Genomic DNA, 27045 nt, shown 5'->3' on the forward strand with positions numbered 1-27045 from the left:
GAATGAGATTTTCACTCTGCAGCGGAGTGTACGCTGATATGAAACTTCCTGGCAGATTAAAACTGTGTGCCGCACCGAGACTCGAACTCGGGACCTTTGCCTGTCGGTCCGGCACACAGCTCTGAGGACGGGGCGTGATTCGTGCTTGGGTAGCTCAGATGGTAGAGAACTTGCCCAGAGAAAGGCAAAGGTCCCGAGTTCGAGTCTCGGTCCGGCACATAGTTTTAATCTGCCAGGAAGTTTCATATCAGCGCTCACTCCGCTGCAGAGTGAAAATCTCACTCCGGAATTCTACAGTGATATGAATCGTCCAGATTAAAATTTTGTGTCGGTCGTGGACCCGAACTTAGAATTTTCTGTGAAGTTTGGAATGTAGAAGGTGAGGTACTGACGAAGTTAGAGCTGTGGGAACAGGTCGTAAGTCGTGCTTGGATAGCTCAGTTGGCAGAGCACTTGCCCATTAAAGGCAAAGGTGTGGTGTTCGAGTCCCAGTGTGGCACACAGTTTTAAGCTGCCAGGAAGTTTCATTATCGGATTTTTTTCCTTTTGATAACAGTCGTGAGAGTCAGTTGTTAGGAAATCCGGAAGTTGATTCTCTTTCTACATTCGTTGGCATGGCCCAACACAGGTAGCGCAATAGCGAATTCGTTTACTGGGTGATCAAAAAGTCAGTATAAATTTGAAAATTGAATAAATCACGGAATAATGTAGATAGAGAGGTACAAATATACACACATGCTTGGAATGACATGGGTTTTACTAGAACAAAAAAATACAAAAGTTCAAAAAATGTCCGACAGATGGCGCGTCATCTGATCAGAATAGCAAAGAATTAGCAGAACAAAGTAAGACAAACCAAGCCGGCCGCTGTGGTCTCGCGGTTCTAGGCCCGCAGTCCGGAACCGTGCGACTGCTACGGTCGCAGGTTCGAATCCTGCCTCGGGCATGGATGTGTGTGATGTCCTTAGGTTAATTAGGTTTAAGTAGTTCTAAGTTCTAGGGGACTGATGACCACAGCAGTTGAGTCCCATAGTGCTCAGAGCCAATTGAACCATTTTTTAAGACAAACCAAAGATAACGTTCTTTACAGGAAATGCTCAATATGTCCACCATCATTCCTCAACAATACCTGTAGTCGAGGAATAATGTTGTGAACAGCACTGTAAAGCTTGTCCGGAGTTATGGTGAGGCATTGGCGTCGGATTCTTTTCTTTCAGCATCGCTAGAGATGTCGGTCGATCACGATACACCTGCGACTTCAGGTAACCCCAAAGCCAATAACCACACGGACGGAGGTCTGGGGACCTGGGAGGCCAAGCATGACGAAAGTGGCGGCTGAGGACACGATCATCACCAAACGACTCGCGCAAGAGATCTTTCACGCGTCTAGCAATATGGGGTGGAGCGCCATCCTGCATAAACATCGTACGTTCCAGCAGGTGTTTATCACCCAGGCTGGGGATGATGTGATTCTAACCCGTCACGGTAGCAGTTACAAAACCAGAGTCACGCATTTCCTCGAAGAAAAGAGGCCCGATAGCGGTAGATGTGGTAAATACAACCCATACTGTGACTTTCTCGTCGTGCAATGGAGTTTCCACGACAGTTCTAGGATTTTCGGTAGCCCAAATTATGCAGTTGTGGGCGTTGACAGACCCCCGGAGCGTGAAATGAGCTTCGTCGATCCACAACACGTTACTCAACCAATCGTCATCTTCCGCCATCTTTTGAAACGCCCACACCGCAAATGCTCTCCGTTTCACTAAATCGCCAGGTAACAGTTCATGATGCCGATGGATTTTGTACGGATAGCATCGGAGGGTACGTCTAAGTGCCAACCAAACAGTAGTGTATGGAATGCCGGTGCGACGTGCGACTGCACGAGCGCTGACTTTGCCGTGCATAGACGAACCCGCTACGGTCTTAGTTTCTTCCTGAACTGTCTCAGCAGCATTACGCCTTTTGCTCGGTCGGCCACTACGGGGTCTATCGTCTAAACAACCCGTGGCTTCGAACCTCGAAACCAGTCTCGCCACAGCTGTATTTGTCAACGGACCTTGACCTGTTCGAATCCCCTTCCTATGGCGATAGGCTCGTAACGCTGAACTAGCACATTCCCCATTCTGGTAATACAGCTTCACTAAAAGCGCCTTTCCAGGTAACGTCAACATGCTGCGACTGCTGGCGCATCTGATTCTCTCTCTCATTACAGCTCCTTTTATACACGATTGTCATGCGCAGTCACTGACGTTTTGCTGTCCAGCGCCATCTGCCGGACATTTTGTGAACAACGTTTTTTTTTGTTCTAATAAAACCCCATGTCATTCCAAGCATATGTGTCAATATTTACCTCTCTATCTACATTATTCCATGGTTTATTAAATTTTCAAATTTATACTGACTTTTTGATCACCCGGTATATGGGCTGTATCGTACTTAAAATAGAAAACTGACATACGAGATCGTGTAGAATAGCGCACTGATGAGGCAGTAAATTATGAACATCTGCATGACTAGTCTGCAATTCACAACTGATTGCCTAGCAGAGGGTACATCGAATCAGTCTGAAGCAATTTCTCTACCGTTCTTTTCTCAAATGGCGCCTGCTTTCCGTGGGGGCTCTTATTTATCTTACTTTATCAAGATGACTACTTCTTCCTATGAAGGTCTTCGCGAGTAAAATATTGTCGCATTCAGAGAGGAAAGCTGGTGATTAAAATTTTGTGCAATGAAAAATATCTTTGTTTTAACGATAGACACCCAGAGTCGCGGATAATATCGCTGGCACTCTCTCTTCTAGTTCACGATAATACAAAACGTGCTGCCCTTCTTTGAACTTTTTAGATGTTCTGCAGCAATCGTATCTGGTAAGGATCCCACAATGCACAACAGTACTCTACCAGAGGATGGACAGGAGTACTGTAGGCAATCTATTTAGTACACTGTTGTATGTTCTACGTGTTCTGCCAATAAAACACATTTTTTTGGTACACCTTCCTCAGACCATTATGTAAGTTGACCGTTCCAATTTAAGGTGTTCGTAATTGTAACTGCTAAGTATTTAGTCGAATTCACAGCCGTCATATTTGTGCGATTTGTCGCGTAACCGGAATTTACTGGATTCCTTTTAGTACACGTATGAATGATTTCACGCTTTTCATTATTTAGAGTCAATTGCCACTTTTGGCACCATACAGATATCGTGTATAACACATTTTTCAATAGCTGTTTATTCTAATGACTGTACAAGTCGGTAAATAACAGCATCATCTGCAAAGAATCAAAGAAATCTGGGCACATTGTCTCGCAGAGCGTTTACGTAGATCGGGAACAGCAGATAGCCTGCAACACTTTCTTGCGGGACGCCCAATATCGCTGTTGTTTCTGCATCTGCATCTAAATCTGCATGGCTACTCTATAAATCAGAGTTAAGTGTCTTCACAATAATTCTCTATTATTCCAATCTCGATCAGAGGGCGAAAAAAAGAACAACTATATCTTTCCGTGCGAGCTCCGATTTCCCTTGTTTTATTATTATGATCGTTTCTCCGCATGTAAGTCGGCGTCAACAAAATATTTTCGCATTTGGAGTGGATATTTGGTGATTAAAATTTCATGAGAAGATTCCGCCGTACCGAAAAATGCCTCCATTTTAATGATGTCCACTCAAATCATGTCCGTGACACTCTCTGCTATGTTCTTAGTTTTCCACCCAAAGGATCAAGGAGCATTTAGGTCAGCAGCTTGGAGAAAGGAATATAATCCAGATTTATGCTTTTTTATGACTGGAAATAGCCATACACCACTAATAACTACAAGAAGTGTACTAACAGACTTCCATCATAGCCGACACCGCCCAGATTTGATTGAAATTGGAATCAATATCCCACTAATAACAACCGTGCAACGCCCAGGATGCAATTTCAGAAAGGCAGAGTGGGATATCTACGTGGAAAAATTGGGTAACTGCTTGGGATGGATTCACCCAACAGCGAGTAATTATGATAGATTCATAGGTGCAGTTAAAAGCGCAGCGAAAGCTGCTGCCTCAAGGGGGTTCCGTAAACAATATGTATCAGGAAGGGACAAAGAGTGCGAAAATAAGTATCAGAGATTCATTGATAGTGGAGACCCTGAGATTGCAGATAACGTATTGCACAGCCTAGACAACGCATGGCGAGAGAAATGGACTGAAACCGTTGAGTCGCTTGATTTCAAGACATCTAGAAGACAGGCCTGGTCTCTCCCCCGAAAACTAGGTGGAGCTAACAGACTACATCATAACAGTTATTTCTGCAAATAGGATTTCAGCTCATATACAACCAACATCTATAGCGCCAAAGGACAAGAAACAAACAAGAATAATACGACATGAACTTTTCTTAAGAAAAACATCACACCTTTAGACCAGTATTTCTCAAAATGTACCACCAATAAAGTCAGAGAAGCGCTGAAGACTGTCAAGGCGGGAAAGGCACCTGGATTGGATGGAATACACCCAAAATTCCTTCTTCATTGTGAGGAATATGCTAAAAATAGCTTGCAGAGTTTTACTCAAATGTAATGGCAACAGGGAACATACCACAGAAACTCAAGGCTCATTGCACTGCTTAAACCAGCCAAAACCAAGCGATCAGCCGAAGACTTATAGGCCACGCGCACTGCTAAGAGAGAGACTCCTGTATAACAGACGGAGCCCAAAAATACTGGAATCAATTCCAAATGAACACTCTGTTCTCAGACTCGTTGCACATTGTGTACATCACAGTTACGCAAGGCGTGAGGGCAATAAACCACTGAAGAATTTCTAATGATCATAGACATACGACAGGGGGTAAAAATAGAAGCACTGACAGGAAATAGGCACGAAGCTATAAATCTAAATTATAAGAATTTGTTTAAGAATACTGAAGTATGACAGCGTAATTAACGAATATGTTCAACATTTAACAAAATGAAGCTAATACAGACATAGATATAAAGAACAATTATTTAATGAGGACAAATACACCGAGGTGAGAAAAGGCATGGGATACCCCCTGAGATGATGTCGACCCTCCGTTTACCCACCGTAGCTCAGCTCGACTTCGCATGGACTCAACAAGTCGTTGGAAGTCCCTTGCAGAAATATTGAGCCCTGCTGCTTCTACAGCAGTTCATAATTGTGGAAGTGTTGGTTGTGCGCCGGCAGCTGTGGCCGAGCGGTTCTAGGCGCCTCAGTCCGGAACCGCGCGGCTGCTACGGTCGCAGGTTCGAATCCTGCCTCGGGCATGGATGTGTGTGATGTCCTTAGGTTAGTTAGGTTTAAGTAGTTCTAAGTTCTAGGGGACTGATGACCACAGCAGTTGAGTCATATAGTGCTCAGAGCCATTTGAACCATTTTTGTTGCTGGTGCAGGATTTTGTACAGGAAATGATCTCTCGGTTATGTACGATAAATGTTCGATGAGATTTCATGTCGTGCGATCTGGGTGACCAGATCATTCGCTCAACTGACCATAATGTTTATTCGTCGAACCAATCGACAACAATTCTGACCTGTGACATGACATCGTTGTTCGAAAACATGAAAACCACCAATGGGTGCATATGGTCTCCAAGTAGCCGAACATAACCATTTCCAGTCAGTGATCGGTTCAGTTGGATCAGAGGACCCTGTCCATCCCATGTAAACACAGCCCACACCACTATGGAGCCCCCACCAGTTACAGAGTGCCTTGTTGACAACTTCGGTCCTCGGCTTCACGGGGCCGCGCCACGACCGAACCCTACCATCAGCTCTTACCAGCTGTAACCGGGTCCCATCTGGCCAGGTCAGGTTTTTTCAGTCGTCTGGGGCCCCACCCATATGGTCAGGAGACCAGGAGAGGCGCTACAGCCGATGTCGTGCCGTTGGCAAAGGCACTCGCGTGGGTCACCTGCTGCCACAGCCCATTAATGCCACATTTCGCCTCACGGATAGGTTAGTCATACGTCCCACATTGACTTCTGCGGTTATTTCCGGGAATGCTGCTTGTCGGTTAGCTCTTACAACTCTATGCAAACGCCGCTGCTCTCGGTTGTTAAGTGAAGGTCGTCGATCATAGCATTGGCCACGGTAAGAGGTAATGCCTGAAATTTGATATTCTCGGCACAAACTCGGAATACAGAAGTCCCTAACGAGATCCGAAATGGGATGTCCCACGCTTGTAGCTCCAACTACCATGCCGCGTTAAAAGTCTTTTAATTGCCGTCGTGCGACCATAATCATGTCGGAAACATTTTCACATGAATCACTTGAGTACAAATGACAGCTCCGCAACTGCACTGCCCTATTGTACCATGTGTAAACGACACTACCGCTATCTGATTGTGCATATCGCTATCCCATATCTTTGTGACCTCAGTGTATGTTAAAGCTATGAAGGAAAAGAAATGAAGATGTCAAATGCAACGAGGCAGCTATTAAAAGCAAAACGAGAGTTTGAAGGCAGTGACACACGAAACATGCAGATTACAATGAATGAAACAAAACTACCCAGAAATGTGTTCGAAAGGATATCATCATCATTTTCTTAGGGTCTTTGTCCCACATCAACACGGGGTCCGCCCTGTTACTGTGGATTTGGCGAGGTTAGTGTCAGAGGGTGGCCAAATGCCCTTCCCATCACCACCCGGTACTCCCAGGACAGAGTTAGTGTACCCCAGCTGTCTGCATCTAGTGTAACCCATGGAATAGTGCGAACGTTTTCAAGTGTCTGCGAGTCGTGTAACTGAGGCAGGACGTGGGGACCAACCCAGTATTCACCTAGTGGGATGTGGAAAACCGCCTAAAAACCACATCCAGGCTGGCCGACTCACTGGACCTCGTCTTTAATCCTCCGGGCATATTCGATCCGGGGCCAGCGTGCCTACCCGAATCGAGGAAGCAGCGCATTGGCGTCACCGGCCAACCTGGTTGGTCACTCGAAAGGTTATGTGAAGATAAAATAAACGTGATAAAAAATATGGGTTTAAAGAAGATAAAATTGGGACTTGGAAATTGGTTAGGAGGCTCTCCTGTGACATAGGATAATGATAAAGAGTGTAAGCTTCACAGAAAATGTGATCCTCGTCATTAAAATTGTGGCACAAGAAACGAAAGCGCATAATGGAAGCTTACTTATTGTGGGTGTACAGCACGGTAGGAGGAACACATGATTATATTTGGGATGTAAAAGGTGTGAAAAGGTGTCTAGTGGCAACAACGACTACAATCTGGCTGGTTATCGAATTGTATATAGCTTTGCTGACAATTACGCATACTTCAAGCCATACTACTTCATGGACATCCCATTCATCAACCGTAGTGGTTAGCGAATGGAGGTAACCCATGGGCAGGTGTTAGTGGTCGATGAGTCTGTGGTCTTGTGTTATCTTGTTGAAAGATAACGTCACCTAGACTTCGAAGACAGGCCACAAGTACTGGCCTTAAAATATGATGATTGTAGTGACAGTCGTTCAAATCTAACCGGCTATGCAAAGCAGAGGTGTTTGTGTGGGGTACAGAATAGCGCCCAATATCAGTATACCTAGGCCCATATGACAGTGACGGATGCAACTGGAAAACGTCCATTCTCTTCAAACCCTCCACACACGCATACGTACATCGTGATGCTGCACACAGAACCAGGAGTTATCCGAATAGACGATGTAGGGCACCTACAGCTTCTAGTGTTGTCACTGTGACACCACTGTAGGCCACCCTCTTACTGCTGTCCTGTCAAGGGGAGCTTCAACAATGGTCGTCACGCTCCCACTGCAAGATGCTCGACACATCATCAGACTGCCTGTATGAACACTCTTGTTCCAAACAACCCCATTTTTGTACTTACGTACACTACTGGCCATTAAAATTGCTACACCAAGAAGAAATGCAGGTGATAAATGGGTATTCATTGGACAAATACTTTATACTATAACTGACACGTGAATACATTTTCACGCAGTTTGGGTGCATAGATCCTGAGAAATCAGTACCCAGAACAACCACCTCTGGCCGTAATAACGGCCTTGATACGCCTGGGCATTAAGTCAAACAGAGCTTGGATGGCATGTACAGGTACAGCTGGCCATGCAGCTTCAACACGATACCACAGTTCATCAAGAGTAGTGACTGCCACATTGTGACGAGCTAGTTGCTCGGCCACCATTGACCAGACGTTCTCAGTTGGTGACAGAATGTGATGGGCAGAGCAGCAGTCAATCATTTTCTGTATCCAGAAAGGCCCGTACATGACCTGCAACATGCGGTCGTGCAATATCCTGCTGAAATGTAGGGTTTCGCAGGGATCGAATGAAGGGTAGAGCCACGGGTCGTAACACATCTGAAATGTAACGTCCACAGTTCAAAGTGCCGTCAATGCGAATAAGAGGTGACCGAGACGTGTAAGCAATGGCACCCCATACCATCACGCCAAGTGATACGCCAGTATGGCGATGACGAATACACGCTTTCAATGTGTGTTCAACGCGATGTCAGCAAACACGGATGCGACCATCACGATGCTGTAAATAGAACCTGGATTCATCCAAAAAATGACGTTTTGCCATTCGTGCAGCCAGATTCGTCGTCGAGTACACCATCGCGGGCGCTTCTGTCTGTGATGCAGCGTCAAGGGTAACCGCAGCCACGGTCTCCGAGCTGATAGTCCGTGCTGCTGCAAACGTCGACGAACTGTTCGTGCAGATGGTTGTTGTCTTGCAAACGTCCCCATCTGTTCATTCAAGGATAGAGACGTGGCTGCAAGATCCGTTACAGCCACGCGGATTTGATGCCTGTCATCTCGACTGCTAGTGATACGAGGCAGTTGTGATCCAGTACGGCGTTCCGTATTTACCCTCCTGAACCCACCCGATTCCATATTCTGCTAACAGTCATTGGATCTCGATCAACGCGAGCAGCAATGTCGCGATACGATAAACCGCAATCGCGATAGGCTACAATCCGACCTTTATCGAAGTCGTAAACGTGATGGTACGCTTTTCTCCTCCTTACACGAGGCATCACAACAACGTTTCACCAGGCAACGCCGGTCAACTGGTTTTTGTGTATGAGGAATCGGTTGGAAACTTTCCTCATGTCAGCACGTAGTAGGTGTCGCTACCTGCGCCAACCTTGTGTGAATGCTCTGAAAAGCTGATCATTTGCACATAACAGTATCTTATTCCTGTCGGTTAAATTTCGCGTCTGTAGCACGTCATCTTCGTGGTGTAGCAATTTTAATGACCAGTAGGGTATATGTAGACATGAAGAACAAGGGTGTAGAATGACAATTTGCGTTTCGGTTAAAAAGCTCTAAGCTGTTTCATGGACGTCTTCGTACTACTACTGCCACCAACAACTGAGACATACAGGCAAAATTTACAGATGAGTAGACAGATTGATAGATAGATTGATAGATATCCAATAGACACTTGAGGACATAGGGTGTAGTGCTAGTCTGAGGTGATGACATTAGTTTAAGACATGAAGTCATGTTGCGAGACATCAGAAGAGTCAGAGACTCATGATCCAGAGAGACAGGAAGAGAATGGAGAGAGAGAGAGAGAGAGAGAGAGAGAGAGAGAGAGAGAGAGAGAGAGAGAGAGAATTGTCACTGACTGGCCTGCGAGGTGCCCGCGGCCATGCTCATGTCATGCGTCATGATCTGCCCCCACTGCATGGCCACCAGCGTCCAGATGGGGTCGTGGATCGGGTTGTCCGGGAACAGCACCCAGCTGACCGTCCTCGCCGGGGGCAGCGAGTGCCCCGTCACGGACACTGCCGGCTGCCGGTTGGCTGTGGAAACAACAGGTATCTGTCAGCAATCAATACTCAACACATAGAGTAGCGGGAAAAGTACACGATAAAACGAACACTAATGTTCCGGTAAACGTGAGGCGTCTCGAAAGTGTGGTTACCAGCCGCGGGATATTGTCCTAGTTAGTACAAACGTCTTCGAAATCTAAACTTCTCCATTGTGCTCCCATCTAATTGGGCTCAAATTTCACCCATATCCAAAGCTTTGGGAATATAGTACTTGCATGACAGCGCACTTGTAACGGTACTTTGACTACCGCGCCTCCGCCAGCACAAAGATATGATTTAAGATCGGGCATGCAGAAGATCGCTGCGCCAGCGACAGATTTTTATAGATAATTTTTTTTTACTTCTGTGTGGGTGTTTGTTTCAACAACTATTTTATTACTCTCTTGTCTTCATACGTTCAAGACGTGTATTTTTCGGCGGTGTGTTAAATATGCTTTTAAGTGGAAATTAAAACTATATTACGAAATGAAATTATTTCAGTAGTGATTCGCAATGGTTATCGCCAAGTTTATAAATTAATCCTTCTTCAAGAAATTTTCATCAGACGGAGAACAAGAGGACCAGCGAACCATGAAAACAGGTCATCCTACAAGAAAATTAAGAAGTTTTCCAGACGCAGCCGCGAAGACAATATTATAATAATAAATACTACGTTTCTGACAGAATTATAAGGGAAATTTCAGCTTATTTCTGATGCTATTTCGTTACAGTCGCTTTTTGTAGTGTTCCCGACCCGGTCTGCCATTCACAGTCAAATTACAGCACTATCTCAATCTGTGATACTAAGTCCGTCTTATCCGTGACTTATCCCATCAAAATTCAAAACCCAATCAGATTTTCTATTTTGTATTTTCACGGCAGAACCCCGAGGAAAGGAAACACTACACACTGGAAAATGATGTTGATAATGTAAGACGACGTCTAACATGACAGTGTGGACCAAAGTGGATAGGTGGTCCAAGGCGTGTATGTTGGCCTCCAATTTCAACTGACGTCAGTCCACTGGACTTCACTGTCTGGGGTTATCTCGAGAGTCTTGTGAAGCTGTATGACCTGACCCGGGGATATTTCAAGAATTTGTAACTCACTGTAGAGACGGGTGCAGTAATTCATCCAAATGTGGCGACGTGACGTGGATCACTTCTATTAAGAGATACGTGCGTACAGTAAATTGTAATGTGACATTTACCGTATCAGTAACGTAACTGTTGTTAAAGTAGGTCATGGGTGAGATTCTAGCCAAACAGAAAAGCTCACATTTCAACATACATTTGTAGTAACTAAGGCCATACTTAAATAAGTGCTGTCTCATAACCACACATTCGCAGTTACCTCGCAAACGGCTTGTTTGCGAATCCAAGTTCACTGGAACGTTTTCTTATATGTTCATTAGACTATTGTGTAAAAATTTAAAGGAAATCGGACAACAACTTTTCGAAAGTTTTAGTATCACCTACAAAGGTCTAATGAACATTCAGACGGACACTATATATAGCCTGTGTCTACGTGAAAGTTCATTAGACTATATATATGTAACCACAAGTCTCGAAAAGTCTTTGACCAATTCACTTCAGATTTGTAGATGATACTGTAAAGAAAATTTGGACACACATATGCTATATCTTCTTTAATATTTATAATATGTAAATACATATGTAATATCTGAAGGGGAAACATTGTTACAAACACTCACGAAAATTGCTTAAATAATTTACTTCAAATTTTTACACATTACAATAATGAACATTAATAGACTCAAATGGGCATGGGCTACATATATTTTTAAACAATGATGTACTTGTTTTGTGTTAAAACCGACTGCGTGAAACAAAATGCTGTGCTGTTCTTCAATAACTAAAGGTGTACTCCTGCTTCTGACGGTAACTGCAGCTGATATATTTCCCAAGGATATGCCTCTCTACTGTATGGCTTAAAACAGCATCATTTTGGGTGAAGTAGTCTGGAGGCAAAATAGTTCCTCATTGGGATGTGTGATACGAGGCTATTCACGAGAATCTCGAAATCAGGAAAACCAAAACTGGCAATCTACGAATCGGAGCGTGGACCTGGATTCCTAAATCGTGTAGATCAATATGTGGATATTTATTGCACATTCTTATCAACCCAACTTCTAATTAATTATATTTGATGCATTATCTACCTAAATATTCAGGGTGTTCCCTTTATCTTGACCACCCTGAATAACTGTTTGTCCAGTTGCACATTACAAAATGTTTTAAGCAAATGTTCTTTAGCTGACAGGGGGCATCAATCACATGATTACCTTCGTTGTAGCTTTGTTTTTTTACAAAGATATTAACATCGGTATGACTTTTTTAAATGGCACCCTACATTTTTTATTCGGCAATACATTTTCTCTCCTAAAGACCTATTCAAAAACGTACCACAATGTATCATTCACTGAAACACAACGTTATTAATTACATAACACAACACTGACTTTGAGCCCAGGATCACAACCTCGTGCACTTGCTGGAGTTGTCAGAAAACAAATGAAAACCATGTAAAAACATAACACAAAATTGACTTTGACTCTCCTGTACTGTTGCCCAGGCGTAGAACATTCAAAGGTGCTCAAAGTCGTGTCCCTGGACACCGATACACTGATGCACTCGTTGAATGAAATAATTATTGACTGCTTCCAGTGTTGCCTGCTGAAGAGAATTACAAGCAAGCACGATACGTTCCAGCATGTCCTCTGGAGTTGTTGGAACATCCCGATGGACAACGTCTTTAATGCATCCCTAAAGAAAAAAGTCCAGAGGATTTAAATCAGGAGACCTAGCAGCCCAAGTAACTGTTCCTCCTCAACCAATCCATCTGGCAGGATACCTTCGGTTCAGAACACAACGTGCACGCAAGGCATTATGTGCTGGACATCCACCGTGTCGATACCACACAAGCATTCTGGTTCTTAGCGGCACTTCATCCAGAAGAGGATGAACAATTCGTCTGAGGAAGTTGGCATACGCTGTGCCTTTTAGTCTACTATTGATGAAATGAGGGCCAATAGTTGTAATACCAAGCATCCCACGCCAGACGTTAACTCTCCATTGACGCTCCACATCGCGGGTTGTCGCGGGACCAATGATGCATGTTCCTTGTATTCACGCTTCCTTTGCTTGAGACGGAACATTCATCGGTAAACAGAACATTGGAGAAGAAGTTCGGGTTAGAGAGGATTTGCTGCTGTGCCCTCTGACAATCATTCCCCTGCAATTCTTGATGTAGTTGTACATGCCAAGGGTGGAACTCGTGATGTGTAAGAATACGGTGTACGCTGGTTTAGGAATGCCACTCTCGTGTTCAAGACGTCGTGTGCTCACATGTGGATTCATAGCAGTGGAAGCGGGAACAGTAACTTCAGCAGCTTCGTCTGTGCGATTGCTATGACGATTGCGTTGAAGTGCGTTGAAACTTCCCGTTTCCTGAAGCGTCGCAACAAGACGAGAAAATATCCGTCGGGAAGGTGGGTTCTTGTCTGTACAATTCCGCTGCCTGCGTAGCATTTCGCCTGCCTTCGACAACGACAATAAAAGAAACGTTATGTTGATGCAGTTTGTAGGAAGGACAGCCTTTACTGTATGCCTACTCTACACAACAGTATTTAAAAGGACTAAACTACTGTACTGAATGTACCCGTACATAAGAAAACAGTATTGTAGTTACTGTTCTGCTAACTTACATTCCCCATAGAAGAGTAGCATTTCTACCTTCTCTTCATTGGTGTACTTTGTACTCACACAATTCTTCAGCCGACGATGGTTGACGGAATGACGGGTGTGACTTCTACTTATGTTTACATTTGTCCTCTGTTAACGTCAGCTCGTGGATGTGTTCAATTATACCGAGTACCTGCACTAAGCGCTGGGAGCGTCAACGTCAGTGTTGTGTTATGTAATTAATAACGTTGCGTTTCAATGAATGGTACACTGTGATACGTTTTTGAATACATCTTTAGGAGAGGAAATGAGTAACCGGAAAAAATGCAGGTTGCCTTTTAAAAAAGTCCTACCGCTGTTCATATCTGTGTAAAAAAATCAAAGCTACAACGAAGGCAAGCATGCTTATTGATGTCCCCCTGACGGCTAAAGAACATTTGCTTGAAACACTTTGTAATTTGCATCAGTACAAACAGTTATTTAGGGTGGTCAAGATAAATGGGACACCCTGTATAGTCTCGGAACAGAGAATTTTTTTCGGGGGTGCGGTATGGTAACCTCATTCTCACACAGTGATCAGTCGTGGCCTTGCTGACGTGAGAAAGTTAACTTGGTTTCCGAGAGATAGGGCGAACAATACGTGCGCAAAAATCCGAGTTGAAAAACGTGAAAAAAGAAATAAAATACATAACTAAAAACATTGCTGTTCTCATTCCGTGAGTTCCCCGTGAACCTGCGTGATACCATTAGACAACACGTGGTTGACTCATTTCTTCGGGTAGATCGAGTGGTCTTAATATTATTACGTCATAGACAACATATGGCGCAATCATTAATAATACAGCCACACAAAGATGTACTTTTCATGTTTAGAACGTACCGATCCGGTGTTTCGTTCAAAAGCTGTCAGGGAAAGTAGCTCAGCTCAGAGAGCCAGTAACTTGCGCCTGGAAACTCTGCTACTCAACGAACAACTCAGTTGTGCGCGAAGTATACATGACAGGAGCCAGTGTGTCCGTAGTAACATCGAAGGAGGAGTCTGTGCGCTATTTCTGATGCACAGATCAAGAAATAATCGTCAAAACTGTTAGCAAAATCTCGGGGAGGTATGTGTATAGTGAACTAACTGCCTGTATTCTGCCGTTGCAGCAATTAAGCAGTATCTGTGACTAGTAACCAATATATATGTACAGGGTGGCCCATAGGTTTGTGTTCACGGTTCTTAAACTAGTACAGATGGAGGACAAGAAATTTAATGTCAAATAGTATGAAATCGGATGGGGGGGGGGGGGGGACGGAAAATCTATGATGCTATGTTACCAACACAGTGGCCATTTTCGAATTCGTCATCTTGGATGCAAGTCGTAATTTTCAACTAGAAACGGGGGCGTATGACTGTCAAAGAGATAGACAGCTACTCAAGGACAACAATGCAACTTCCACTTGAGCAGACTTTTATTCACTCTCGAGTTATGTCGCGTTATGTGTGGAGCCCGAGTGTGAGAAGTACTGCTAGATTCATTGCTAGATATCCCTCCAGAACGATTCCATCTCTTCACGGACCTATGTGTATTCTGTGTTACATTTTCGTCTTGTCTACTTCTTTCTGTATACCGTGGATGTAAAACTTGTTTTATGTCATACTCAGTCCTTTTTAAGTATAAGTAACTTCGTACATGTCTACTTCGCATATGTCTACTTTGAATTGTCACAACAAATTGTGATCCATAATGTAACATTTCCAGTGTTCAGATGTCTCAATGGACATGTTCCGAAAACCAATAAAAAGTTATTCTCTGGCGGAGGAATGATTAGCTAATGATACCACATTCAGTGCTTTCCCTTGACCTTTGTCCATTCATTGTAAATAATCTACACCCTGGATTACATGGCGTGGGTGAGTGATTTGCAAAGTAGACTGTGTGTGGTGGGAATTGTGGGTATGAATGTGCGTGGATGGAGGTAACTCTGAAGATATGTGGTATGTAAGTGTGGTGGAGTGTAGGAGTGTGAAAGTCTAATAGTGTATGGGATATTGGTGTGTTAATGCTTGTGGCACCTCTTTATACACTTTATAGTAATTTAAGAAAGACTGTCATTTTTTCAAAATAATTCTACATATATGATGGAAATAGCTGTATTCTATACTGTTACGATTTATGTAAAGTTTCATGTTCGTTTAAGAGTAAACCTACAGCAAGGTGCTAACACTCCTGATTTGTTTCATTTTTAGGTATGCATAGTTATTCACGTCAATGATTCGTTCATTCTATTCCATTCCCCTTTGTCTGTCTTTACGTTTACTACTGAGATTGCTTCTGATGAATGTAGGTGTCAGTTTCTAGTTGAAATAATGACTGAAAAGATTCTTTCAGCTTTCGTTACGTCATTTCTGTCCCTTACAATTCCAAAACATCAAAGTTAAATGCGGCCATTGTAATTTTACTAGTAGAAGCTTGTGTAATATGTGTAACGACATTAACTTATTTTTATTCTTAATAGTTATTATTTGTATGTACCATTCAAAAGAACCTGTGCATAGTTTATTTTATTTCGAAATCCTATACATTACTCGGTTATATAATCTAGATAATCTTACATTCTATATATGTTTGAAATTCAACCACACAAGCCGAAGCTACTCAGTAACTTTGGCTTGAGCAGAAATTAGTGTGTTTTTCCTTAAGAAAATAGATAATTTAATCCAAGTACTTTGACAGGAAAAATGTTACATGCAGTCTTTGCTAATAACTCAACCCTAAACTCATGAAAATAATTTAACTGAGATAACCATTTATCTTAATCGCTTTATAGCTGAGATTATAGCTGACCCTGATTACTGCAATCTATAAAAGAAAGATTTCATGATGATCTTTGTGGTATCGATAGTAACTGTACCACGGAATATTTTCTCAAGTTGGCACTACGAGATACACAGACGACAGCGCCCTCTAGCCAGTGCTGTCGAGGTCTTCGAGCTCCACGACTGCTTCAGCCCATTTGATCAGCTGCAGCCAGCCAGGACACTTAGCTTCGACTTCGCACCACCTTGCAAGTTATGTATTCTCATTGCTTGAGTAAAGGGGATTTTACCTTTTCCTGATACAGCCCACGAGCCGCCTTCCAAGCGGGATACAAAAATCTTGTCGTGAGATAAACTCAAATAATAATAGAGGCCACTTCTAGAGGTTTGAGGATTCATCAACATGGGTATATGGCAGTATGTGAGTGTGTAGGTGTGAGGATGTGTGGGTGTTGGGTCAGTACAGTGTTTATCAGTGTAGGCAGATGTCAGGATGAGGGTGTATGGGTGTGGCGATGTGTGGATCTCAGGAGATGGAGTGTGGGGATGTGTGGGTGCAGGCATGTGTCAGAGCAGGGATGTGTTGGTGTGGGGATATGTGGGTATAGGGATGTGGTGGTACAGGGATGTATTACTGTGGGGATGTGTGGGTGTGGGTAGTGGGAGTAGTGTAGGTATGGGGATGTGTGGGGGTGGAAAGTGTGGATTTGGGTAGTGTAGGGATGGGGATGTGTGGGCATAAAGAGCATGGATGTGGGTAGCATAGGTGTGGAGATGTGTAGGGTAGAGAGTGTGGATATGACTTGTGTAAATACAAGGGGGTGGGAATGTGTCAGTGCAGGGATTGTGGGTCAGTGTGTGTCACTCTGGAAACTTTTCAATGTGTGGATATGTGGATGTGAGGGTGTTGTGTGTGTTGGTGTGTGTGTGTTTTTTTTTGATGAGGTCTGTGTCAGTGTGGTGTGTGTCAGTGTGGTGTGTGTCAGTGTGGTGTGTGCCAGTGTGGTGTGTGGATGTGTTGGTGTGTGGATGTGTTGGTGTGTGGATGTGTTGGTGTGTGGATGTGTTGGTGTGTGGACGTGTTGGTGTGTGGCTGTGTTGGTGTGTGGATGTGTCGGTGTGTGGACCTGGGGGTATGTGGATGTTGGCGTGTGCGAACATGGGGGTATGTGGATGTTGGCATGTGTGGACATGGGGGTATGTGGATGTTGGCATGTGTGGATGTTGGGGTGTGTGGATGTGGGGGTGTGTGGACATGAGAGTGTGTGGTTGTGGAGATTTGTGACGGTTTTACTGACCTCCGGAGTACTTTGGTCCCAGCAGTCGGCTGTAGGTGGACTGGGCAGCACCCAGTCCTGGCCGGTAGACATTGTTGCAGGTGCCGTCTATGGTGCGGTACTTCTGGTGTGGGTCACATCCCTGGGGACCCTGGGCAGCGCACTGGCCACCACCGCCGCCGCTGCCAACGCTGCAACACAAAGAGTGATGCATTTTTTAAAGTGCATATACCTAAACAGAGTTGTTTTTGTGGTCTTCAGTCCAGAGACTGGTGTGATGCAGCTCTCCATGCCACTCTTTCCTGTGCAATCTTCTTCATCTCCCAGTACCTCCTGCAACCTACAACCTTCTGAATCTGTTTAGTGTATTCATCTCTTCGTCTCACTCTACCGATTTTTATCCTCCACACTGCCCTCCAATACTAAATTGGTGATCCTTTGATGCCTCAGAACATGTCCTACCAACGGATCCCTTCTTCTAGTCAAGTTGTGCCACAAATTTCTCTTCTACACAATTCTATTCAATACCTCCTCATTAGTTATGTGATCTACCCATCTAATCTTTAGCATTCTTCTGTAGTACCACATTGCGAAAGCTTCTATTCTCTTCTTGTCCAAACTATTTATAGTTCATGTTTCACTTTCATACATGGCAACACTCTTCAATCTATACTCGATGTTGACAAATTTCTCTTCTTTAGAAACGCTTTCCTTGTCATTGCCAGTCTACGCTTTATATCCTCTCTACTTCGACCATCATCAGTTATCCTAAACAGAGATGTTACAACTATCTTTACTTCCACAATATTTACGAAGCTTGAGTTAGAAGTAATGCCACCATCTGTGTGACTTGCGATTCTATGGGAATATTTTAATGAATCAGAGGCGGAACAATCGTTAAATAATGCTCTTTAATTACAGACATTCTGTTTTTCTTATTATCACCGCACAGTTGGATACACTTATGCCAAAGGCGAACAAGTTATCTGAAGACGTGATGGAAGAAGTCAACATCTTGTCTGTACCACCAGCCCCCTAATTTCTTCCTCAGACGCTTAGTGATGCCGCTGCGTGTCTTCTCTCATTATTGGGAGCAGAGAGAAGTAATACTGCATCAGTTGGAGACATTGAGGAGGACGTAACACAGCGGTGAACTCCAGTCTCTGAAGCACTGCTGCAGTGGCGTATGAAGTGTGCGATCTGTCATTATCATGTTGCTGGAAGACATTTCCCTTTTTCCTTTTGCTTACTTTGAGATCCTAGTGCTGTGAGGAAGAATCTACTCCACTGTATGGTACTTGCCACATACCACAGCTGCCATCTATTCAGGAGTCATGATTTCGGACGACTTATTCTGCATTGAATCCTCTTACCTTATCAGAGCCACAGCTGAATTGACTGCAGTTACCTTTCATAAGGGCTACTGAATAACTTATTCTAAAGCTATAGGAAACGTTCCATCACAATTTAAGACGAATACTATAACAATTGTATGACCATCACATTACTATGCCTGATATATTTATGAACTTTTCAGGATACTGCTTCTGCATGGTAGAGGCAAACATAGTGCAGGCAGATAACGTCCAATGGGAATATACTACTGTAAACCGTTTACCTGGTAGTATGTGGGAAATGTGCTGCTGATGAGGGCTCATTGCACGGAAGGTTAGAGGCAATGGCCTTTGCAACACGTATAAAGTGGCAGCAACATTTACCAGGACCTGGTGTCTACCAGCAGGTACTCTGGCCGATGGTCACTCATGACGCTCCGAACCAAATTCTTGAGAGACCTCCCAGCAGATCTAGAAGTGCGACACATCATGTGTAGCAGAAAAATATACTATCCTAGGTGTGTAGCGAAATACAATGCTACATCAAATTATCTGCTTCACTCTACATTTTACATCTACATATAGACTCCACTAGCCACCAAGCGGTGTATGACGGAAGGCACAATTTGCGTCAAAGCCATATCTCCCCCCCCTCCCCCCCTTCTGTTCCACTCTCGGATCGCGCGAGGGGAAAACGATTGTCTGAACGCCTCAGTACGAGCTCTAATTTCCCTTATCTTTGAATGGTGATCACTGCGCGATTTGAAACTTGGTGGTAATAACATATGCTCTACATCCTCGGTAAAGATCAGATTTATGAATTTTGTGAGCAGCCCCTTCCGTTTAGCGCGCCGTCTATCTGCAGGTGTGTCCCACTTCAAACTTTCAATGAGATTTGTAACGCTCTCGCGATGGCTAAATGTACCAGTCACGGATCTTGCCGCTCTTCTTTGGACCTTCTCAATCTCTTGAATCAAACCCAACTGGTAAGGGTCCCATACAGGCGAACAATATTCTAAGACTGGACGAACTAATGTATTGTAAGCAATTTCCTTTGTTGAACGACTGCATTTCTTCAGGCTTCTACCAATAAACCGTATACTAGAGTTCGCCTTGCCGGTTACTTGTGTAATCTCATCATTCCATTTGAGATCATTTCGAATAGTCACAACCAGGTACTTGATTGATGTTACCGCTTCCAAAGACTGGGCATTTATTTGCTACTCGTGCATTAATGGGGATTTTCGCCTTTTTACACGCTGTAGGTTACACTTACTAATATTGAGAGATAACTGCCAGTCATTAAACCACGCATTTATTTTCTGCAAATCCTCATTGATTTGTTCACAACTTTTGTGTGATACTACTTTCCTGTAGACTACAGCATCATCGGCAAACAGCCTAATGCCGCTGTCAACACCATCAACCCGATAGCTTATGTAAATCGTAAAAAGCAGCGGACCTATTGCGCTGCTCTGGGGTACACCTGAAGTTACTCTTGTTTCTGTTGAAGTCACCCCTCTTAGGACGACATACTGCTCCCTGTCTGTTAGAAAACTTTCTATGCAACCGCATATGTCATCGGATAGACGGTAAGAACGCACTTTGTGTAGCAAGCGATAGAGCAGAACTGAGTCGAACGCCTTTCGAAAGTTGAGTAATGTTGCATCAATCTGGGAGGGTTATTAGGGGCGAAGAGGGCAGATATTTTTATTGATGACTGAAACCGTGTACTGAAAAACGTTGCATCAACATTCATTTCGTTTGAAACTCACAACTGTAGTTATTGGAAGTAGCATTTTTTTGGGTCGATTAGTACCTCCCAGCACATATGACATTAATGCTTGTTTCACCCTGGACAGCAGGTCAGGTGTTGCAGTGTAAACGCATAATGGTAAGTATATAGTGGCAGGCGTAGACCATTCAGCGGGGCAGTTACGGCTGAGGAGAAAACATCAAGTAGTAAATTATAAGACGTGTTTGAGGGATGACTTTAGATGCAGAGGAAACACAACGAACTAGCTGGTATATATTCACAGTATCTGCATTTATACCGCTAATATCGAAAATACAGAATTCTTTCATCTGGAGGCCAACCAACCACAGGAAAAGGAGCAAAATTGCTTAGATCAACATACACTACTGCCCATTAAAATTGCTACACCTGAAGATGACGTGCTATAGACGCGAAATTTAACTGACAGGAAGAAGATGCTGTGATATGCAAATGATTAGCTTTTCAGAGCATTCACACAAAGTTGGCGCCGGTGGCGACACCTACAACGTGCTCACATGAGGGAAGTTTCCAACCGATTTCTCATACACAAACAGCAGATGACTGGCGTTGCCTGGTGAAACGTGTAAGGAGGAGGAATGCGTACTATCACGTTTCCAACTCTGATTCTAGCCTATTGTGATTGCGGTTTATCGTATCGCGACATTGCTGCTCGCGTTGATCGAGATCCAATGACTGTTAGCAGAATATGGAATCGGTGGGTTCAGGAGGGTAATACGGAACGCCGTGCTGGATTCCGACTGCCTCGTATCACTAGCAGTCGAGATGACAGGCATCTTATCTGCATGGCTGTAACGGATCGTGCAGCCACTTCTCAATCCCTGAGTCAACAGATGGGGACCTTTGCAAGACAACAACCATCTGCACGAACAGTTCGACGACGTTTGCAGCAGCATTGACTATCAGCTCGGAGACCATGGCTGCCGTTACCTTTGACACTGCATCACAGACAGGAGCGCCTGCGATGGTGTACTCGACGACGAACCTGGGTACACGAATGGCAAATTTTCATTATTTCGGATGAATCCAGGTTCTGTTTACAGCATCATGATGGTCGCATCCGTGTTTGGCGATATCGCGCTGAACGCACATTGCAAGCGTGTATTCGTCATCGCCATATTGGCGTATCAGCCTGCGTGATGGTACGGGGTGCCTTTGGTTACACGTTTCGGTCACCTCTTGTTCGCATTGACGGCACTTTGAACAGTGGACGTTACATTTCGGATGTGTTACGACCCGTGGCTATACCCTTCATTCGAGCGCTGCGAGACCCTGCATTTCAGCAGGATAATGTACAACCGCTTGTTGCAGGTCCTGTACGGGCCTTTGTGGATACAGAAAATGTTCGACTGCTGCCCTGGCCAGCACATTCTCCAAATCTCTCAGCAATTGAAAACGTCTGGTCACTGGCGGCCGAGCAACTGACTCGTCACAACACGCCAGTCACTACTCTTGATGAACTGTGGTATCGTGTTGAAGCTGCATGGGCAGCTGTACCTGTACACGCCATCCAAGCTCTGTTTGACTCAGTGCCCAGGTGTATCAAGGCCATTTTTACGGCCAGAGGAGGTTGTTCTGGGTACTGATTTCTCAGGACCAATGCACCCAATTTGCGTGAAAATGTAATCACATGTCAGTTCTAGTATATTTGTCAAATGAGTACCCGTTGATCATCTGCATTTCTTCTTGGTGTAGCAATTTCAATGGCCAGTAGCGTATGTCCGGAAGTAGATGGTAAGTGTGCCGTAAAGCAATTAGTTGAGCTATATTACATTACACTTTACATCTTTAAGTCGATTTTCACCCTGAATAACGCAAGGCAATCACACAGAGCTAAATGTGGTGAACGTGACTGGTAGGAAACATACGTCACCTTGTGTTTAGTCGAAAATTCTTGGATAATGTAGGCCATACGGTGTTGTGCATTGCCGTCATGGCGCATCCAGTCGTTGGGGCGCCACTTCCGTGTAGGTTTCCTCGTCCTGTTCTCCCGCAAACGTGTTGGCAGATCGACCAAATGACCTGGAGTGACGGACTATGTATGAACTATCCCATCAACATAGAGTAAACCGATTAATAAGTCCTTAACGCTGCTTTTCACATCCTGAAAATCGTTTGGGTAAAGGACTATTCCATTTCGGCGATTGTCGCTTAGTTTCGGGGTCCTAGCCTAAGACCTTCCTTTCGTCATCAGTGATAACCTTTCAGTAAAGCCAGAATGGTCTCGAGGCTGCTGTTTAAGGACTCCCACACATGGTTGCGCCTGATCGTTTTGAAACAGTCCTTGCACGGACTTCGGCGCAACCCTTCTCATGATTTTCACTACTGACAACATCATCGGCCTAGCAGTTGTCTTATTGTAGCTGCCCGGTACGCACGTTTTATTGTAAATGAATCATGTAAACATGGATGCTCCTAGAAGCCGGTTTGGTGAAATGTTATTAGTTTCACGTATAATTTCTACCACAGCGTCTGATCAGTGCCCAGGGCAGAGTTTGGTAGCTCTTCAATTTACGATGTTGAGGTATTGGAGATTTTAATGCGAGATACAGAATGAAACATCACTGTTATGAATGTGAAAGCTTCTACTTCCTTCTACCGCTCTTAACGGTTACATACACACATCTTTTTCTATGTGCATTTGTACTGCAAAGTATCTTTCGAATTATCTAAGGACCAATTGGCCTCGTTGAACAATTAATATTAATAATCGGTACTTCAACTTTTGTGTTCACGTATTAATATTACAGTCCCTCGACTGAGACACCTGGACTCGTAACCATTGAGGATTTTAAAAAACTGGACGCGCGTGTGTGCCACTTGGTGTTTGATCACAAACTATTTTATACTCCGGGCATCTTATCTGCATGGCTGTAACGGATCGTGCAGACACTTCTCAATCCCTGAGTCAACAGATGGGGACCTTTGCAAGACAACAACCATCTGCACGAACAGTTCGACGACGTTTGCAGCAGCATTGACTATCAGCTCGGAGACCATGGCTGCCGTTACCTTTGACACTGCATCACAGACAGGAGCGCCTGCGACGGTGTACTCGACGACGAACCTGGGTGCACGAATGGCAAATCTTCATTATTTCGGATGAATCCAGGTTCTGTTTACAGCATCATTATAGTCGCATCCGTGTTTGGCGATATCGCTGTGTACGCACATTGGAAGCGTTTATTCGTCATCGCCATACTGGCGTATCACCCAGCGTGATGGCATGGGGTGCCATTGGTTACACGTCTCGGTCACCTCTTGTTCGCATTCACGGTACTTTGAACAGTGGACGTTACATTTGAGATGTGTTACGACCCGTGGCTCTACCCTTCATTCGATCCATGCGAAACCCTACATTTCATCAGGATAATGCACGACTGCATGTTGCAGGTCCTGTACGGGCCTTTGTGGATACAGAAAATGTTCGACTGCTGCCCTGGCCAGCACATTCTTCAGATCTCTCACCAATTGAAAACGTCTGGTCAATGGTGGCCGAGCAACTGGCTCGTCACCAAAACGCCAGCCACTACTCTCGATGAACTGTGGTTAGGTATTGAAACTGCATGGGCAGCTGTACCTGTACACGGCATCCAAACTCTGACTCGCTGCCCAGGCGTGTCAAGACCGTTATTACGGCCAGAGGTGGTTGTTCTGGGTACTGATTTCTCAGGATCAGTGCACCCAAATTCCGTAAAAATGTAATCACAAGTCAGTTCTAGTATAATATATTTGTCGAATGAATACCCGTTTATGATCTGCATTCGTTCTTGGTATAGCAATTTTAATGGTCACTAATGTACTTGTGTCTAGGAGCGCTGGGTCGCAAGCGAAAATAATACAGCATCACAAGCCATTCAGAAAATTTAAAAATACTTCACAAAAAAGAATAAAGTCATATTGGGGATGTTAGAGAAAGTGGAAATGTTTAGACATAAAAAATGCACAGTTCACGTTGAATAACCAATAGGAACTAAATCACCATAGCATTCTGGCTAATTGTGATTGTTTGTATGATTAGGTGCTAGTATGTAATACAATATATACCATTCTCGCCTGTAAAGGTAGCGACGCACCTCTCCTAGTCATAAGTGCGTGACGTTTCACTGTCCATATGGATAGGTTCCGTCAGCCAGCTAGTCTCTTTGGTGCGGGCTGCTTTTGCCTCGCCCAACTCCGACCTGCCCTGTTGTTCACACTGGTAAAGACACTGCCACCTGGTACTTTCCACATGACAATTTGCATGTGGCGTGACTAATAATGTTAACAGTCACAATTCCTTATCCCCAATTGGACCTCTTTTTTTTAAAAAAAGTCAGCGTCTGCTCATTGTAATATATGTATACAGAGGGGGCCAAAAAATGTATCCACTGTTTAAAAGTCCATAATTGAAGGAGTTGTCTCATCTCTGGTAGTGTAACAGTTTGTAGTTCCGGCAATCGCCACACAAGCGTTGTATTGCGTTGTTTTGTTTTGACAGATTACACTCGCCAGATAGTCAGTGTTCTGTTCTTAGTTGCACCTAAACATGGCTGGCGCAAGGCTTACATTCGATGAAAGGAAGTCAGTTCTGAAGTGGTATTTTAAGTATGAAAACATTAATGAGGTTCAACGGCAATGGCGAAATGAGCATCAAACAGAACCACCAACACATTTAACGATTCGTCGCATTCGAGACAAATTTGAAGGCGGAGGCTGTGTTAAAGATGCACACAAACAACGATCTGGACGACCTGTAACAGTAACAAGTCCAGCTAACTCCCGTCGTGTGTTACAACAATTTACTCGCTCACCACAGAAGTCTGTGGAACAGTGTGCCCGTGAAACTGCACTGAGTCGCTGAAGTGTTCGGCGAATTTTGAAGACAGCAGAGTGGAAGTGCTACATCCCGTGAGTGCTATACGCAATGAAAGAGGACGACCCAGATCGTAGAATGGAGTTCTGCGAGTGGTTTACTAACATGGTGCGCAACGATGAAGAGTGTGCAGAGATGATTGTGTGGTCTGATGAGGCACAGTTCAAACTCAATGGTACAGTAAATCGCCACAATTGAATCTACTGGGCTGCCGAAAATCTGAACGTCCATGTAGACAAAGCCGTGAATTTGCCCGGTATAAATGTGTGGTGTGAATGGTCTTTCCGGGGCTTGATTGGGCCATTCTTCTTTGACTGAACAGTTACCGGTGAGGTGTACCTTCAGAAGCTTCAGACATCCATTTCACCTGTCATCCGAGACTTGTATGGAGACGGAAGAGTTTACTTTCAACAATATGGTGCCCCAGCCCACTACCAAAATCTTGTTAGGGCGTATCTCGACGAAAATATACCAGGAAGATGGATGGGCCGTAGGGGTGCTGTGGAGTATCCACCACGTTCCCCAGACCTAACTCCTCTGGACTTTTACCTGTGGGAAACACCGAAGGACGTCGTTTATCTACAAAATCCACGCACATTCGATGATCTTCGAGAACCCATGCTACATTCATGTGCAAATATCCAACTGAATGCGTTGCAATCAGTAGTTCGAGCTGCAGTTCGGCGGCATCGTTTGTGTGTGGATGTTAATGGTGACCATTTCGAATACCTACAGTGACATCTTTAAATTGGACTTTAAGCTACACTTTCACAAAAAATGAGGCAATTCCGTCAATTAGTTTGCAAGTTATGGACTTTTAAACAGAGGATACATTTTTTTGGACTCCTCTGTATATATTTCATTTTAGAAGCAGGCAAAAGTTTAGAGAATGTAGTACGGCTTTTTACCTTTCGTTCGCCACAGTATTGGCGACATTCTTTGAACGGTAAATTTTAATTAGGAACGATGGGTATGCCCATAATCTTTTAACTTTGTGATTACATATTAGACATTTTTTCATTAATTTTAATATGCACAAAATGTGGTGAGACTGTACTTTGGTGTTTGCCGTGTGGCTTCACATGATGATGCGGCTTGAAGCAACGCCTTCTAGATTAGGGTGACCAAATTATTTTCTGTGAAAACCGGGACACATTCACCCGGTTGTCAATGGACACCTCATTCCACATGTACCCAGGTTTCTTAATTTTAAATATTAATGTTTTTTGATACATTTTGTTAACCCAATTATTATAACTAATAAGAGGATATAAAATATTGATATAATTTAGATTATATGTATAATTAATGCCATTTAATAAATGTACACAGTAATAAAGAAATGTATTACCAATTTACAAAATTTTGCAGCCATTCAACTTTTAATCAATTAATATTAACATGAGCTTTAATATTACTGAGCTCTTGGAGTTGACTGTCCTTGGAGAAAAGGGTGTTTTTTACTGCCTC

General features: G+C 43.9%; 1 protein-coding gene across 1 annotated transcript in view; it reads right to left on the bottom strand.

Moving 5' to 3' along the window:
- The window catches only part of LOC126293326 (peroxidase-like), a 189762-nt gene that overhangs the window by 62550 nt on the left and 100167 nt on the right, over positions 1-27045 (bottom strand). Inside the window, exons 4-5 of the mRNA XM_049986512.1 lie at positions 17613-17782; positions 9622-9798 (exon numbers count right to left, since the gene is read on the bottom strand). Coding sequence (XP_049842469.1) covers positions 9622-9798; positions 17613-17782 — 347 coding nt within the window. The remainder of the gene's footprint in view (positions 1-9621; positions 9799-17612; positions 17783-27045) is intronic.

Source organism: Schistocerca gregaria, chromosome 10 (assembly GCF_023897955.1).
Source record: "Schistocerca gregaria isolate iqSchGreg1 chromosome 10, iqSchGreg1.2, whole genome shotgun sequence".
Lineage (NCBI taxonomy): Eukaryota > Metazoa > Arthropoda > Insecta > Orthoptera > Acrididae > Schistocerca > Schistocerca gregaria.